General features: G+C 47.8%; 6 protein-coding genes across 7 annotated transcripts; 5 read left to right on the top strand and 1 right to left on the bottom strand.

The window, feature by feature from the left end:
- The first annotated feature begins 213 nt into the window (after window positions 1-213).
- Window positions 214-981, top strand: CNA08170 (hypothetical protein). Its single transcript, XM_567196.2, has 4 exons — window positions 214-456; window positions 508-563; window positions 620-634; window positions 684-981. The coding sequence occupies exons 1-4, from the start codon at window positions 258-260 to the stop codon at window positions 843-845; spliced, it is 432 nt and encodes a 143-aa protein (XP_567196.1). The 5' UTR covers window positions 214-257; the 3' UTR covers window positions 846-981.
- On the bottom strand, window positions 881-4343 carry CNA08180 (expressed protein). Of its 2 annotated transcripts, XM_024656121.1 has the most exons (11): window positions 4209-4343; window positions 3823-3934; window positions 3719-3752; window positions 3185-3665; window positions 2990-3131; window positions 2439-2830; window positions 2372-2393; window positions 2070-2323; window positions 1724-2016; window positions 1173-1663; window positions 881-1114 (listed from the first exon to the last, which is right to left on the bottom strand). In XM_024656121.1, exons 1-11 carry the CDS (start codon window positions 4318-4320, stop codon window positions 1078-1080), a joined length of 2370 nt encoding a protein of 789 aa, XP_024514193.1. In that variant the 5' UTR covers window positions 4321-4343; the 3' UTR covers window positions 881-1077. The 2 variants fall into 2 exon arrangements, with proteins under 2 accessions (XP_024514193.1, XP_024512072.1); XM_024656411.1 differs by lacking the exon at window positions 4209-4343 and having other exon boundaries at window positions 3823-4050.
- A 139-nt stretch (window positions 4344-4482) lies between these two features.
- Window positions 4483-6317, top strand: CNA08190 (conserved hypothetical protein). The gene is made up of 4 exons (XM_567198.2): window positions 4483-5143; window positions 5193-5688; window positions 5738-5996; window positions 6060-6317. The coding sequence occupies exons 1-4, from the start codon at window positions 4708-4710 to the stop codon at window positions 6201-6203; spliced, it is 1335 nt and encodes a 444-aa protein (XP_567198.1). The 5' UTR covers window positions 4483-4707; the 3' UTR covers window positions 6204-6317.
- Window positions 6318-7040: 723 nt separating this feature from the next.
- On the top strand, window positions 7041-8956 carry CNA08200 (conserved hypothetical protein). Its single transcript, XM_567062.2, has 9 exons — window positions 7041-7147; window positions 7206-7417; window positions 7465-7538; window positions 7594-7861; window positions 7913-8043; window positions 8097-8233; window positions 8286-8529; window positions 8585-8742; window positions 8796-8956. The coding sequence occupies exons 1-9, from the start codon at window positions 7110-7112 to the stop codon at window positions 8878-8880; spliced, it is 1347 nt and encodes a 448-aa protein (XP_567062.1). The 5' UTR covers window positions 7041-7109; the 3' UTR covers window positions 8881-8956.
- A 985-nt stretch (window positions 8957-9941) lies between these two features.
- On the top strand, window positions 9942-12332 carry CNA08210 (hypothetical protein). Its single transcript, XM_024656412.1, has 7 exons — window positions 9942-10431; window positions 10480-10506; window positions 10561-10669; window positions 10722-11309; window positions 11383-11646; window positions 11703-11843; window positions 11908-12332. The coding sequence occupies exons 1-7, from the start codon at window positions 10226-10228 to the stop codon at window positions 12151-12153; spliced, it is 1581 nt and encodes a 526-aa protein (XP_024512013.1). The 5' UTR covers window positions 9942-10225; the 3' UTR covers window positions 12154-12332.
- Window positions 12333-13412: 1080 nt separating this feature from the next.
- On the top strand, window positions 13413-14807 carry CNA08220 (establishment of cell polarity protein, putative). Its single transcript, XM_567064.2, has 4 exons — window positions 13413-13579; window positions 13630-13713; window positions 13761-14497; window positions 14556-14807. Exons 1-4 carry the CDS (start codon window positions 13457-13459, stop codon window positions 14737-14739), a joined length of 1128 nt encoding a protein of 375 aa, XP_567064.1. The 5' UTR covers window positions 13413-13456; the 3' UTR covers window positions 14740-14807.
- The last annotated feature ends 55 nt before the right edge of the window (window positions 14808-14862 follow it).

Below are 14862 nucleotides of genomic sequence, written 5' to 3' on the forward strand. Positions count from 1 at the left end.
GGACTCCTTTTTTGATAACCCGCGGTTTGATCGCCGCTGTTTATTCGCCATCTCCGCAGGGCGGGACGGGATCAGCTGCCGGTTGCTTTGTGGGCTGGCAAGAGCGGGTGCAAAGAAGCAGCCTGAAAGACAACTGGCAGCACTAAAGTACGCACGCATCCACTATGCCGCAGCCGAAGGATCTTTCAGGTGGATCGGCAGCCCTATGTCACTTTTATAATAATTCAATCTCCAGCTTTTGAATTGCGTTTCCATCCATGTTCACTCGTCTTTCTCGCCCTGCCACCCGCATTACCAGCACATACATCACCACCAGAGCCATGTCCACCCCTTCTTCCACTCCTGTTAACCTCATTTCTGTCAACACTGCCCCTGACAGGGCCAACAAGGTCATTGGTACCGTCATTGAGAACGTCAAGGACAAGTACAGCATCGTCCACGCCGGTAACTCTACCAGTGAGTATTATTAGAGCGAAGGAGTAAGAAGGAAGGCTGAATGCAAGATAGCCATTGAGGGCGTGAAGCCTCTCCTCGAGTCAACTCAACCCCCTCCCGGTATCCTCGTGAGTCTATTTCCGTCACGCGCGACTCGGCACTTGACGCTGACCCTTTCGTCTAGTTCTGTGCTTCCATGGTGTGTGCATTTTATATAGGTATCTCAACCTTTGCTAACCCCAAGCTAGTGGACTCCTGAACAACAAGAAGAGATCCAGCGAATTGCACGAGAGACTATCCCCGGTATCAAGACGCATGCTATCCCCACCGGTTTGCAAGTCCAGGTCGGCCCTGAAGGTATCGTCAAGTACTTGATGGAGAGGATCGACGAGATCATGACTCAGAAATAGATTTGGAAACGGCATATTGCATGAATAACGGGTATTTGGGAAATATCAACGGACAGCGGAGCAGCAGGTACGGAAAGGTCTACTAAGAATTTCCAGTTTGGTGAAATAGACACTCATTATAAATGGCACGCTGATAAAATGTCCACCAAAATGGCCTGCTTTCCAGCATGGAGCTACATTGTGACGTGCATGATAATTCTATGATACACTAAACAACAGGTGAACGGCCGAACTAATTGCCTATACTACCAAACGGGAAAAGATGTTTCCTGTACCAACCCCGCGTCAGCTCAAGAAGGTCAAACCTCAAACTTGGAAATAACTCACCAAAAGTCATCATCGTCAGCAGGGAAGATGTCATTGTACTCTTTATTCGGTTGGATGCCTGGCACTGTGCCCATCTCTTGTGCATCTTCCAGCGAAGTCGCATTCATAGGTCCGGCGCCAGCAGGAGGAGGCACATACCCGTTTGGCTGACTCCACAGATATCCTTGAATCATCTCTTGCGCACTTGAAGGTGCCCAGTTTTGAGGGCTAGTTTGATCTGCCGCAACAGCAGAACCAGAGTTTGACAATGTTTTTTGTTGAGTATGCTGGGAGGTGGAAGTAGCGTCGACAGAAGTGTGGGGATATGGTTCAGTCATGAAGGATGCGAGTTGCCATTCGGGGGATACCCCGCTGAGAAGATGCTTGAGGAGACGGTGTGTATAGGCGGCCATGTCGTCGGAAGAGCAAGACGCTTCTTCGATTGAGAACTGGATGTCGGAGAGGGTACGGATGACGCGTGCGCGGTCGGCAGAGGTCATCGGTGAAATGTTCTAATTTGTTATGATAGCTAGTCAGACAAGAACCCAGCAAGGTTTTAGGGATGAACTCACTTTGATCAGCCAGATGGAATTGACTGCCAGGGCAACCCAAGTCAGGTTAAAGCAATAAGGCAAGTAACCATACGGTACAAAGTCGTTTTGAACCACCAGCGCTACTCCTAAAGCAGCATCTACGCACTCGGAAAAAGCTATTGACAGCGGCGAAGGCTGGGTAGTATCCAACACTTGACCAGGTGCTTCGTATCTCGCAGTAAATAAAAGTCTATACTCGCAAATGTGGAATCGGAAGTATGAATCACAGAGCCTGAATGTGGAGATTTGAGATTGAACAAAATTATAGCGTTCTGTTTAATGATCAGCTTTTCGGTCTACTTGAGGAGCTTGGAGCGCGATATACCATTATCCTCCAGCCAGCGATTCCTCCATCTTTTCCATTCGAGCTCTATCCAGCTCAGCATCCGCATGTTGGAAGGATCGCCGTTCATAGCTCCAAGACTATCGGCGTAGAGACGGCACATTCTGCTAAAAGTGACCAAGGGGCCGAGTGAGGATTCTCCAGGAGTAAGAAGATGGGAGTGTTCCAGCACCCAGTCGGCAGGATCGTCGACATCTTCTTTGATCATACGCGGAAGTGAGTGATGGATGGCCAGGCTTCGAAGCATTAGCATGGAAAATTAATGGCAAGTGGGGAAAACATACTGATAATCGGCAACAATCAGGTCTAGGTGTCGTCAACAAGTGCGTGTGAACAAAAAAGCATGCTTACTGAACCATGCCCTCTCTCGATTCAGAATTTCTCTAGCCTGTCTTTCAGCTTTTGGCAGCGGCCTAGGGCCTCTTGTGTCCAGTCGCAACTCTTGCGCTAACCGGATAGCATACCCAACTCTTCTAAAACTCGTCTCGTCATCTGGCTTCTTCCAATGTGTGAGAAGGTTTAAAGCCTGTACGATCTCAATCGAACATAATCCAAACTCGACCGCCTGGCCTACAAACCTGTTCGACAGAAGCAGACATGCAGAATAAGCCTTGGGACGCATGATCCGCGCAGTGACGGTGAGAACCGCAGTGAAGAGTAGAGGTGAATGATGTCGGCAGTATGTAGCATTGTGGATGACTGGGTCGAGGATAGCGACAGTCGCGTTCAAATGGCGGAAATAACTGGAATTTGTCAGCATAGCTCAATTTTAGAAGAGTATGGTAGACGGAGAAGGGCGAAAAGCTGGATTAGTAGGCAGGAAGGAAGAAAAAGCGAGGCGTCCAGCATATCAAAGAAGGTGGGAAGGGAGGGTCAGGAAATGAGAGTTACAAGACACTTACAACTCAAACATTTCGAACGCATCCTGATCTGTTAATAATCCCGCTCTCACTGGATCAGGACAGTCAGGCCTCAATCGCTGTATAAGGATGTCCTGGTCTTGTGTCAACACATTGCTACTTGGAGCAGGTTGTCCAACGAACGCTGTACGCAAAATCAGCGTGTCCTTCGAGCTAGTATGGAAAAGTAAGACTGACGCGACGAGTCTCCTTCATTGGGGATAACGTGCGAATAATGAATTCCAAACCGGCCAATGGTGTTTGTCCTTCTACCAGTCAAAGCGATCTCCTCGTGTGGTAGCTTTTTGTGTGTAGAAGAGGCATCCGCTTGATGGCTCAAGAAGCTGGTGCTTTCATTGGCAGAAACGAGCGAAACATCGTTGACTATCGATGCATGTCGTGCATTCTGAGATATTGCTGGGAGAGACGAAGGATGTGATTGGGGAGGAACTGACTCAAATAAGCCTCCAACTTCGGTGTCGGCAATGCCTGTGTTGGGAATGTCTGCCGTAGATGACATGCTACTAGGGACGGGATCGTGAGATGGGCGAGCTGAGGACTGATTCCGTTCGAGGACCTTCTTCTTCCTTCCGCGACGATGTTTCGTGTATTGGCAGACTAGACCATGCCCTTGACATCTTCGACAAGTAGTATTGGCATCCGGGGTGTTGCACTTTCTCTGCAAGGAACGGTCAGTTTGCCGCACTGAATGGCCGGTTAAAGGTCACCTGCCTTTGCTGCTCGGCACTGGAGACAGCTTACTTTGCTGTTAATATGAACCAAGTGAGTTCAGCCCATCGCGCGGAAGAAGGTCGTGCTGCTGCGTAGACACTCACGCTGGGGCCTTCTTGAAGGCCGAAGGGCCTGCTATGGGCTGAGAAGGGCTAGGAGCATCGTCCATGTCCATTATTCTCTCAAAGAAGTATCGTATATATGATTTGGAATATGCTGAAAAAATTGATCCCGGTCAGTTTGATGGTATCGTGATAATGAGAATACAGGAAGGGACAGTTGCAGCGGATGGGGGGAGGGAGATAGTGGAGTGTTTCGGTGAGCCTAGATTGTATAGCTCGAACGTCCGCATCTACATCGCAGACGAAAAATACTCCCGCTCCCCTTCGGCCATAAAAGCACCCGTAACATCGGCCGCAAACTTGGCTAAGACTAAAAATGAGCCGCCCCGATTGGGTAAAACGGCCCACAAGTCCCCTTGGTAACGTACTTCTTGCCTGTGCCGCATGCACTTCGCCTTCGACAATGTGGGTGAGTTTCTGGATAAGATCGTCTATGGCGTGGAAACAATCGACCAACAGCAGCATCTTCTCATGTTTCATGATGGTATGCCACTGTACGACAACGGTTCGCAAATCATAGGAAAGTCATGTCGGGACCTTTTGACTTTCGCTTCCCCAACAATTCCCCGAACCGCGACCGCCACTTTGCCCAGCAAGAATTGTCCGATTCGGATAGATTCCTGATGCGTCCCTTGCGCTGTATTTTTATTGCTGTATGCGGCCACTTGTTGAATTCGATAATCGCCTTTATTGACCGTCGCCGTCAACCCCACATTAGGATTCGGCACACTCGGAAGAGCTGAGATGATCGCTGCCATGATAGAAGAGCAACTTCTTATTTATTCAGCAATACGACCTCATTTACCCAACGACTTTTACCAAACCCTTCCAGACTGAGACAACATCCAGCATTACTATACCTATACCATGACTGTCATTCCTGTCAACTCTGGCTTCGTCCTCCAAGACGATCCTTCTACCCCCCGTACCGATGCTACCGTTCACTTTCGTGACATTCTCCCCAAGCCTGACCACCCCCGAGTCGCTGGCGTTCACACTCATAGCGCGCTTTCTTGGTGCCAATCTCGACGAGAAGTCCCAGCTCCTGGCTGGCTGATCAATCGTCTCGACATCAAGAACATTGAGAGACCTTACAAAGGTTTTTCATCTGATGGCAAGCCAGACCCCACCATCTTCCACTACGAGCAGGACGAAGGAGCTCCTGTCGAGGCCGCCGTTGAGGCAGTCAACAAGCTCCTAGAGAATCTGCCTGAGAAGGCGAAAAGGGAGGTCATCAAGGGGGATGTCGCCGATGACGATGAGTTCAGAGCTTGGTCCAACCCCGAGCTTTATGTTAACCCTGGTATGTCTCATTCTCGATCACTAGATGGCGTGAGCTGACTCCTTTGCAGGCGGTATTCGATTGGACGAAACCACCACCGAGATCCAAGAACTCGTTCATGGTGTCCTCAAGGCTTCTCTTTCTCCCGAAGGTTACAAGAAGGCGGCAGGCTGCACATTCACCAACCACTTTCTCGGCGAACTCGTCAATGGTCTTGCTGTCCTGAACAAGGACTCTTACAACTTCCGACTCTTTTTGCCTCCTGCCACTCGAGCTCCTAGCCTGACCGAACCTTGGGGCTGGTCTTTCTTTGGCCATCACTTGTGTTTGGCCGTTTGTTTCGTCGGCAAGAGGATGATCATCGGCCCCACATTCATGGGCGCTGAACCTGATCGAATCGACGTTGGCCCTCACGAGGGTCTCCGACTTTTCAGCCAAGAGGAGGTCCGAGCCCTCAACCTCATGAGGGACCTCAGCCTGGAGAACCAGAAGAGGGCTCAGATCAGTGAGGGTATGGACTGTGCTTCTGGTCTGTCTGAGGATAGGTGGAACCCATTCGACGAGAGGTGAGTACCTTTTAAAACATGCTCGAAGAAACGCTGACTTTTCAATTAGACACCTCGGTGGTGCGCATCAAGACAACCGAGTCGTCCCCTTTGAAGGATGCCCAATCTCTGCCTTCACCCCCGAACAGAGAGAAGAAATCTACGCCATCATTCAAGCATTCAATATTTATCTCCCAGAAGGTCCAATGAAGTACAAGATGCAGCGAATCAGGAAGTTTGAAGACCAGACTTACTTTGCTTGGATAGGCAAGTTCGGTCTTGGTGACCCTTACTACTTCAGGATTCACTCTCCCGCCACCTTTTGTGAAGTGAGTTTCCCCTTGCTTTTTCATTCATAAAACAAGAAGCAAAAGCTGACATTTACACCATAGTTTGACTTCCACTGTGGTATCTTCCTCACCAACACTTCTCCCGCCAAATGTCACGTCCACACTGTTAACCGTCTTCCCAATTGTGAAGACTACGGCAAGGCACTCATCAGGCAATGGAAGGAAGAAAAGCAGGGCAAGAACTAAGGGAAGGATTCTGGAGATTAGATTATTGCAACGTTGCATTTCTGGTGTTTTAATGTATTTATCTTTTGTACCCAAAATTGGCATGGATGAGACTATGACTCGTGATTTCTCCTGGAAAGGCGTTTGGCAAATGTCTACAGCGAATTACATGACCCATAAATATCTGACAAACCTAAAATTATATTTTTTAGTGGGGAATGATTGATTGGGACACCTGCGGCTCTGCGTCGCAGTTGGCAGCCAGCTGCAAGTCAAATGTTTGCCCCTTCTCATGTCTACGATTTCGTCCTGTTTTCCGTCTTTTCCTGTACACAACCATTATAACTTCCCAGATTACATCAAAACAATGCTTTGAATATGTAACAATCTCACACTGTAGACACATCGTTTTCCACAAACATCAACCTTTTACTGTCCGATAGCGCCCTTCCTTGACCTTGTGACGTATCAGAAGATCATCCTTCCCCCACAACTCCGGGCCGGCCCCACAACGTGCCGACGTACTCCTTGTCTATTACATATTAGGAGATTTTTATTTAATCTTTTCTTCTTTTATTACTCACCGCATATTGAGATTAGAACGCCGTGAGAATAGACACCGCAACTGTCGTAATCAAATTGATAACCCCGCAAGGCAATCTATTATCGACTAACTCGAGTTTCTGAATTTCCATCCCAATAAACTCGGTAACTTCACGCGAACAAAGCATGGTGTCCTGCGGGATTCGGCACGATCATATGTGCTTTTCGACTGCCGATTGCTTCCATTTGCCTGGCATGTAGCATCCTGCATTATTTGTTGTTAATATAAGTAGTACCGCGGGCCGTCAAGGACCCCCACTTTCTCTTTCCCAGTTCATCAAATTAACGCTTTACTCACTTTCAACAACTAAGCAAGCAGTCAACATGGCACCTATTCTTGCAGACGATCTTCGCATTCACATGTGAATTACCCATTTCCCTTTGGACTCGGGATTCCCCTCGCTGACAACTTGCGATTAGCATTGGCGCCGGTATGGGAGGTATGGGTTCTGCCCTCGCTCTCGCCAAACAAGGTTATACCAACATCCACGTTTGGGAATCTGCTAGAGAAATTGGAGAGGTTGGCGCTGGTATCAACATTACCCCTAACCTTTCTCGTATTCTCGACGGCTGGGGAGTTTTGGACATTGCCAGGGCGGAAGCTGTTGCTCTCGATGGCGCTAGTGTACTTAGTAAGTTGTCTAGTTATGCTATTCGAATGTCAGCTGATTGATAATAGGGTGCGCTGAGGACGACGTTTTGACTTCTGTCGACTTCCAGTACATCGAGAAGGAATTCGGCTACCCCTTCTACGTGAGTTTCTTATTCCTAATCTCCAAAGCTTTATTCTGATCTCTGCGAGCTGTAGGTTGTCCACCGATCCGCCCTTCAAAAATGTCTCGTTACCGGTGCCATGGACTCTGGCGTCGTCAAGCTTCACTTGGGTAAACTCATCAAGGAGTGGGACTTTGACAACAACCGATTTTTCGTTACCAGCCGGGACCAGGCGAACGGCACTGCCAACGGTAACGGCTCTACTGGCGAGTGGGTGGAAGGTGATGTTATATTGGCTGCGGATGGTGTTAAGAGCAAGGCTCGAGGAGCTATGTTGAAACGAAAGGGAGAGGAGGATCACGGTAAATATTTGCATAGTGCGAAAAACATGCGACTGACTGTTGTTAAATCAGTTGAGGACACTGGCCAGGCTGCCTATCGAATCATCGTCAAGCGATCCATGATCAACGAGGATCCCGAGCTGTTGCCCTTCTTCACCGGCTCTCACTCTTACCGATGGATTGGCGAGAAACGACACATCATTGTAGGTTTTGTTTCCACTTATCTAACGAACTTCACTTACTCTCTATCTCATAGGCTTACCCCATCGCCTCACACGACCTTTTCAACATGTCCACCGCCCACCCCGACCGTCGATTCGTCGAAGCCGACTCCTGGACTGCTTCTGGTTCCAAGGAAGAAATGCTGGACATGTTCCACGATTTCTGCCCTCGGTATGTTTGCTTTTCGGACCTATCATTTTCACGACGAGCTAATACGCCCCAGAGTCCAAAAGCTCCTTCGTACCGTTCCCGAAGACTCTGTTCTTGAGTGGAAGCTCCGAGTTCATACCCCCTTATCCCACTGGGTCGACGGTAACACGGCGTTGGTTGGTGACGCTTGCCACCCTACTCTTCCCCACTTGGCTCAAGGTGCCGCTCAAGCTGTCGAAGACGCTGCTGTTCTCGGTGTCGTTCTCAGCAAAATTAAGTCCAAGGAGGAGATCCACAAGGCTCTGCTCGTGTACCAGGTGAACTTTCTTTCCACTCTTTCTGACGTCTTCGTGTGTTGATGTACAATAATAGGCTCTCAGGAAACCTCGTGCGGACTGGGCTGTGTTGACCGCGGCTGCCAATGGTAAGGGCTTGCACCTGGGCGCCGGTAAGGACCAGGAAGCTAGAGACGCTGCTTTCAGACAAGCGAAGAAGGAGGGTGGTGAGAACCCCGACAAGGCCATCGACCAGTAAGTTTATACTGTCAGAAGCCAAGGAGCTCGCGACGCTGACTTTCTACAAGATTGACCCAGAAGATATTATACGCTCACGACTGCGCGAAGGAGGCTGAGGAGCGATACGCGGAGCTTCTTGCTGAGGTTGTTTAATTTTGGGTTCATTTTTGTACAAAAGGAAAATTTTCTTGCATCGACTACTGTGAGCTGTATGAATATGAAACATCGTCATCTTCATGATATCTGTCTCACATTACATTTACGAAGTGATTTCTGAAAGCTTGATCTAGTAAAGGTTAAGGTATGACCAATGATGATTGGAAGGAACAACCATCTTTCCCCTGCATAGCTGACTGAAGGAGTTGATAATGTCATCGTACTTAAAGGAGAGGTGCAAACAAGTTGCTACGCCTTGTGGCTTCCCGGTCAAGACATCATCGCTATTGCTGTTGAAAAAGGAGAAATCTTCAAGCAACCCCAAATGTACTTCATTGCCAAAACGAGGAGTTAACTGAAAAAACAATGGGTCGGCGAGTAATAGGAATGCCTCAGCATAGCTCTAAGCACAGATATGTCCGACATGCCGGAGTGAGGTCCTACCGATCACGTTACCATATGATCTCAAGAGTGCTCAATGTTACATTTCAATACCCGGATCATTCGTAAAACAGACAATAACGCATAACGCAGCAGAGCCATTCGTCAGTACAGATGTGAAGTAGTTCAAAAAAAAAAAAACTTTTTTATTATTTGCCTTCAAATAGAAGACAAGCGAGATGGATTGAGATGGAGGCTTGCAGTACCAGCGCTTGTTCCCGGTACGTTATGGGAAGGCGTCGTCAGAGTAGACAGGACATGTATCGGCCCTTTTTTCTTTTGTCTTACCAATAAAATGCCGCTCGAGCAACCCCATCACCCCAGAGTTCCAAAGTGTAGCCCCCTATGCGGAGACCTAATCGTGCCCGATCCCCGCTGATTAACCCTTATTTCTTATCGTGCCTTAAAGGCCCAGGTGCTAAGCTGCGTAACTTCCGTCATTTCTTTTAATAAAATTGGGAATTTCCTAGATCTAAGCTTCACCAGTGCGGGGACTTGAAATTGATAAAAACTTGGGGCACCGTCTCATGTGACTTGCGGACCGGCGGTTCAGTAATGACTGCGCGATGAAGGTTGACCAATGTTGTTCGACGTTCTGTGTGCTCACAGCGCCGTACGTCGTTCAAAGCTAATCTCTTCCGAAGTAGAAACAGAGCAGAGAGGCTGCGCATCAGCTATCGCAGGTAATTCAAATAGCGTATACTGCATTAACAGGAACAAAAGATTTCGCCGCAAGTGAATACGAAGCGTTTGTTTAATCTCAATCAAATCATTGACGTTGTCGGTTTTCGACAATGATCCACATCAGGGCATGGGACCTGAATCTTTGTGTCGAATGAGCGCGAGAATATATAGAAGAGGGTGAGGAGAGTTGGAAGCTATTCATCTCCATTCATTCAACATGTCGAAATCCCTTAACATCGCGAGCTCGAGCCGCAGTGACATTGAGAATCAGCAATACCATCATCATGAGCACCATTCAGCTCTTCTTCAAAATGGCAAAGACCCATCTTTACCTGCCAACCACCCCATTAACGCACTCAGTGCCATGAGAAAATTCTTCATTCTATGCACTTTGAGCTATAGTGGTTTCCTCGCCAACTTTGGGTAGGTCTTATTAATACTCCTTTTGCACCCAGCCTAACTAGTACTCAGTATTGCCATCATTCAAGTCGCTTTCCCGTGAGTCAAACATCTTCTTCGTTCCGAAATTCAAAATTGATTCTTGAGTTTCAGGACCTTGGGTAAAGCTTTTGGTGTGGAAACTTCTATGATTCCTAATACAATTGGCTACTATCTTCTTGGTTTTGCCTTCGGTCCCCTCTTTTGGAACCCTCTTTCCAAGGTGAGCATTTCAAATCCATCAACGATATGGCTAGACTAATCGTGATGGGAAGACAATTGGTCGACGCCCAGTCTACCTTTTGGGTTCCGCGCTCTATATTCCTTGCGTAATTTGGATGGCACTGTCACCGTCCTACGCATGCTTCTCTGTCTCTCGACTCTTCTCCGGTTTGACCTCTTCCTTCAGTCAAACTGTGCCTCCGGCCACCATTGCCGATATTTTTATCAAAGAGGTTCGAGGCCACAAGATGTCTATGTACGCCGTTGCAGTAGTCATCGCTCCAGCAGTCGCTCCCCTTTTCAGCGGCATCATCGTCGCAAAGACAAATTGGCATGTCCTTTTCTGGCTGGTCCTCGGGCTTGCGGTTGTCCAATGTCTTCTTTACTTCTTCGTCGTGCCCGAGACTCTATGGAATGAAGACTTCTCCACTCCTTTGCAAAGTACCGACGCGCAACCTACTGCCCCTAGCCCCGAGCCGAGCGAGTCCTACAACAAAGATGACTCATCAAAACCCGTCATAAGGCATCTGGAAGAAGCTCACCAAGACCCGACGACAATGCAAGGGCATGTAGGTCCTGCATGGATGCCATGGCAAAGGCCCATGGAGTATCTGCAGGTCTGTCTCTCCCCTTTTCTAATGGTAAGTCATCACTTTTCCCTGCCTTCCTTGATCGAACGACATGTGTTAATCATTTGTGCGCTATCCATGACAGCTTCGTTATATCAGCATTGTCATTCCTTCCATTTATTACGGTTCACTTTTTGCTTGGTCCATTGGCATCACCATTGTCATGCCTCAAAAGTTTGAAAATGCTCCTTATAGCTTTGCCACCATTCCCTTGGGTACTGCCTTCTTGGCGTATGGATTGGGTGGTATTTTAGGTAAATGGTCTGGTGGCCTTGTAGGCGACAAAACTTGCTCTTATTTGGAGCGCAAATATGGCCATCGACAACCTGAACACCGTCTTTGGGCCCTCGTAAGTCTTTTCAGTCAACTTCTGGAAGGATTTATGCTGATTACTACTGTGTTAAGATACCTATCCTTCCATTCATGTTTATTGGTTTGATCATCGTCGGTATTGTCACTTCCAAAGAGCTCCACTGGATCGGATTCCTCATTGGAGGCGGTCTTTTCTTTTTCTGTCTTTCTGCTGCTACTGGTTTATTACAAACTGTACGTCTTCACATTAACCTTTTCAATTTGCTCCTTGTATGGTCGCTGATCCTTTCATCTGCAGTACGTCCTGGAAGGCTATATGTCTCGCTCTATGGATACTCAAGCTGTCTTCATCTTCTTCAAGTCAATCTGGGGCTTCGTCATTCCCTTCTTTGTCTGGGACTGGGGAGCAGACCATGGTTTCCTTGAGGAGTACGCTGCTCAGGGTGCTCTTGCTGCCGGCTTGGGTGCGATTCTGTGTGCTGTCTTCATCTGGAAAGGCTACGAGATTAGGAAATGGCAAGGTATGCCCGTTTCTCCTCGATAGATGGAAAAATGATGGGGGAGAGAACTATTTTGGATTTATTCCTGGAAAGGCTGCTTTACTGTCTTGGAAGGTCGTGGAAAGGAGTTTCGTCAAAGGGAGGAGAAAGAAGATCAAAGTGTAACTTCAATGAACAAGTACTCGTTTGTAGCTGGAAATGAAGAAATGGCATATTTGTGTTGTACTTACCGATTTTGCTTTGTCGTCTTCCGGGTTAGTAATAGTGCGTGATGATATTTCATGAAATGTGAAAGAGTTTTGAGAAGATATAATGCCTTTGTCCAAGCTAACTCGCTTGAGTTTATTTCTTCCTTCCGTCTTCCAACAACCAACTCCGTTTCAATATATATTCATATCATGGTCAGAGCTGGACCCGTAGTTGTTGGTTGAAGACTTTCTTTTTCCTTCAAAGGGCGGCAGTTGACAGTTGATGCTTGGCAGCCTTTGGCAAGTGGAGAGCTTCAATAATGAAAATCAAGGCCATATAGTATGGAATATATATATGGGATGGTGCGGGCAATGACCGGGTGTGGAGTTTGTTGACGAGGTTTGGAAACCAAGGGCCTCATTGTTGTACCTTGGTAAGCCATAATGCGTGACGTACGTATGGGGCAGCGGCAAGCCGAACTGGTAACTAAAACAGTTTCGTAATACCGACTAAAATAGGTCGACTTTCTATTCAATGACCAATTCGCTCGTATTTGCTGCCTGTCGTCGTCCTATCGGAAAAGCCTCTTGTCTTTGTCGACCCACCTTCGAGGATTGTTGAATGTATGATTGCTGCGTAAAGGGTACATAAATTGTCTGTCAGACTTCATGCTCGAAGTTGTTTTACTAGAAAGGTAAATTTAATCACAAATCGTATGCTTACACCACCATTTTATGCTTGAGCGCCCGCTGGTACGTTTTGGGGCCTTTTTTACAGCTACGTTTAAAATACTATTCAAAAGGCTGAAAAATTTGCGAGAGAAGGAATCTGGTCACCTTTCCAAGAGTGTCATGTGGTTAGATTGGGACGTGGTTGCTTGACTGACTGTCTTGCTAATAAGCAGTCTTGCGATACTCACGTATCGTCTTTTTCCTTTTGGAGCCTCCGCAAGACACGCAGCCGACGTTCTACAGGACCATACAAAGCTGCTTATTATTAGTGCACATTTGATCATTACAACTTTTTCTCCAATCCCGTTCAAATGGCAGATCACGTGATTCCACGTTCAATTTACGTTTCGCAGAAATCTTTGTTCGTCTATCCACATTTCAACGCCTCCTATACGTGTCTTTTAATACAAAGACATTTCAAGTCAAGATGACGACCGCTGCCCAGCCCGCCCCCGACATCATGGAATCCCTTGAAAAGCACAATGCTGCTTTCACCACCCTCCTCTCTCTTATCCCTGCTCAATACTACATTGCCGCCGATCCCGAGGTTGTAAGTTGGGGCGTCATGTCGTGATGTGGCAGCTGCTAACGCTTTTCTAGGCCGATAGCAAGTGGATGAAGAACAAGAAGAGAAAGACTGGTGAGGAAATCAAAGAGAATAAGAAGAAGGTCAAGCAGGCCAAAGTATGTTGTCTTCCCTTTTGCAGATTCCTTTTCTGATGGAAATACAGCTCGACCCTTCAAAGAACCTCACCACCGCCGAAATTTTAGCCCAGAACAACAATGGAGAAAAATCTCCCGAAGAGTCCTCGGATGCTATCGCTGGACCATCTACCAATCTCACTCCTCTCCCACCTACTGCTTCCATCTCCGAACTTCGTGCCAAACTCCAACAGCGTCTCAAGACATTCCGTTCCCGCCGAGGAGCCGGCGACGGCGAAGAGACCAACGACGGAGCTTCAGTCTCTTCAAGAGATGCTTTGGAGGAGGAAAGGAGGAGGAAGAGGGGTGAGATGAGAGACCGAAGAAGGAATGAGCGAAAGGAGGAGAGGAGGAAAGAGAGGGAAGGTAAAGCAGAGAAGAAGGAGAAGAAGGCTGCTCAGCAAGGGCCAGACGACGTGAAAGCGAAGACAGCGAAGACCCAGTTGATCGTGCCTCAACCTAAGAACACTATCAATGACGAAGACCTTTCCTTCCCTGCCATCTCACTCCCGTCCAAGCAGTCCGACAAATCCGGCACCCATCTCAAACGGATCTCCAATCCTTCCCAGGCTCTTGCCCATTTGGAGAAACACAAGGCCAAATTGGCCGCGATGCCAGAGGATAAGAGGGCTGAGATTGAGGAGAAGGAGAGATGGGCGAAAGCTGAGGAGAGAGCGAAGGGTGGAAAGGTTGCCGATCAGGAAAAGGTGCTCAAAAATGCTGTTAAGAGGAAGGAAAAGACAAAAACGAAGAGTTCCAAGGAGTGGTACGTATATATATTACCTGTACTTCTCTCTTTCCCCTCACTGACACATTTGATACAGGGCTGAACGAAAGCGCGAACTTGAGAAATCAAACGCCATCTCCCTCAAGAAGCGTAACGACAACATTGCCAAGCGTGCAGAGGAGAGGAGGAACAAGCGTACGGGGGGTAGCAAGGATAAGGGAAAGGGGAAGGGTTCCAAGAAGGGGCGACCCGGCTTTGAGGGGAAAAAGGGGAAGAAGTGAGCGCTTGTACTATACCCTAGACATATCTGGCCTTTTGCTTTGGTGTTCTCCATGTATTTGCATATCTACAATTACACTTGCCCCTTGCTCGGGATTTTGACCACTTGGCATTCCAAGCTAAGC

Source organism: Cryptococcus neoformans, chromosome 1 (genome assembly GCF_000091045.1).
Source record: "Cryptococcus neoformans var. neoformans JEC21 chromosome 1, complete sequence".
NCBI lineage: Eukaryota > Fungi > Basidiomycota > Tremellomycetes > Tremellales > Cryptococcaceae > Cryptococcus > Cryptococcus deneoformans.

Bases quoted from the DNA above. Each gene is read 5' to 3' on its own strand.
- CNA08170 (XM_567196.2), top strand. From the start codon at position 258: ATGTTCACTCGTCTTTCTCGCCCTGCCACCCGCATTACCAGCACATAC. The intron at 457-507 runs GTGAGTATTATT...AATGCAAGATAG, and splicing joins CCACGCCGGTAACTCTACCA to CCATTGAGGGCGTGAAGCCT.
- CNA08180 (XM_024656121.1), bottom strand. From the start codon at position 4,320: ATGAAACATGAGAAGATGCTGCTGTTGGTCGATTGTTTCCACGCCATA. The intron at 3,132-3,184 runs GTCAGTCTTACT...TTTTGCGTACAG, and splicing joins CAATGAAGGAGACTCGTCGC to CGTTCGTTGGACAACCTGCT. The intron at 2,831-2,989 runs GTAAGTGTCTTG...GACAAATTCCAG, and splicing joins GCGTTCGAAATGTTTGAGTT to TTATTTCCGCCATTTGAACG.
- CNA08190 (XM_567198.2), top strand. From the start codon at position 4,708: ATGACTGTCATTCCTGTCAACTCTGGCTTCGTCCTCCAAGACGATCCT. The intron at 5,689-5,737 runs GTGAGTACCTTT...CTTTTCAATTAG, and splicing joins TGGAACCCATTCGACGAGAG to ACACCTCGGTGGTGCGCATC. The intron at 5,997-6,059 runs GTGAGTTTCCCC...TTTACACCATAG, and splicing joins CTCCCGCCACCTTTTGTGAA to TTTGACTTCCACTGTGGTAT.
- CNA08200 (XM_567062.2), top strand. From the start codon at position 7,110: ATGGCACCTATTCTTGCAGACGATCTTCGCATTCACAT. The intron at 7,148-7,205 runs GTGAATTACCCA...ACTTGCGATTAG, and splicing joins GACGATCTTCGCATTCACAT to CATTGGCGCCGGTATGGGAG. The intron at 8,234-8,285 runs GTATGTTTGCTT...AATACGCCCCAG, and splicing joins TTCCACGATTTCTGCCCTCG to AGTCCAAAAGCTCCTTCGTA.
- CNA08210 (XM_024656412.1), top strand. From the start codon at position 10,226: ATGTCGAAATCCCTTAACATCGCGAGCTCGAGCCGCAGTGACATTGAG. The intron at 10,432-10,479 runs GTAGGTCTTATT...ACTAGTACTCAG, and splicing joins GGTTTCCTCGCCAACTTTGG to TATTGCCATCATTCAAGTCG. The intron at 11,310-11,382 runs GTAAGTCATCAC...TATCCATGACAG, and splicing joins GTCTCTCCCCTTTTCTAATG to CTTCGTTATATCAGCATTGT.
- CNA08220 (XM_567064.2), top strand. From the start codon at position 13,457: ATGACGACCGCTGCCCAGCCCGCCCCCGACATCATGGAATCCCTTGAA. The intron at 13,714-13,760 runs GTATGTTGTCTT...ATGGAAATACAG, and splicing joins AGAAGGTCAAGCAGGCCAAA to CTCGACCCTTCAAAGAACCT. The intron at 14,498-14,555 runs GTACGTATATAT...CATTTGATACAG, and splicing joins ACGAAGAGTTCCAAGGAGTG to GGCTGAACGAAAGCGCGAAC.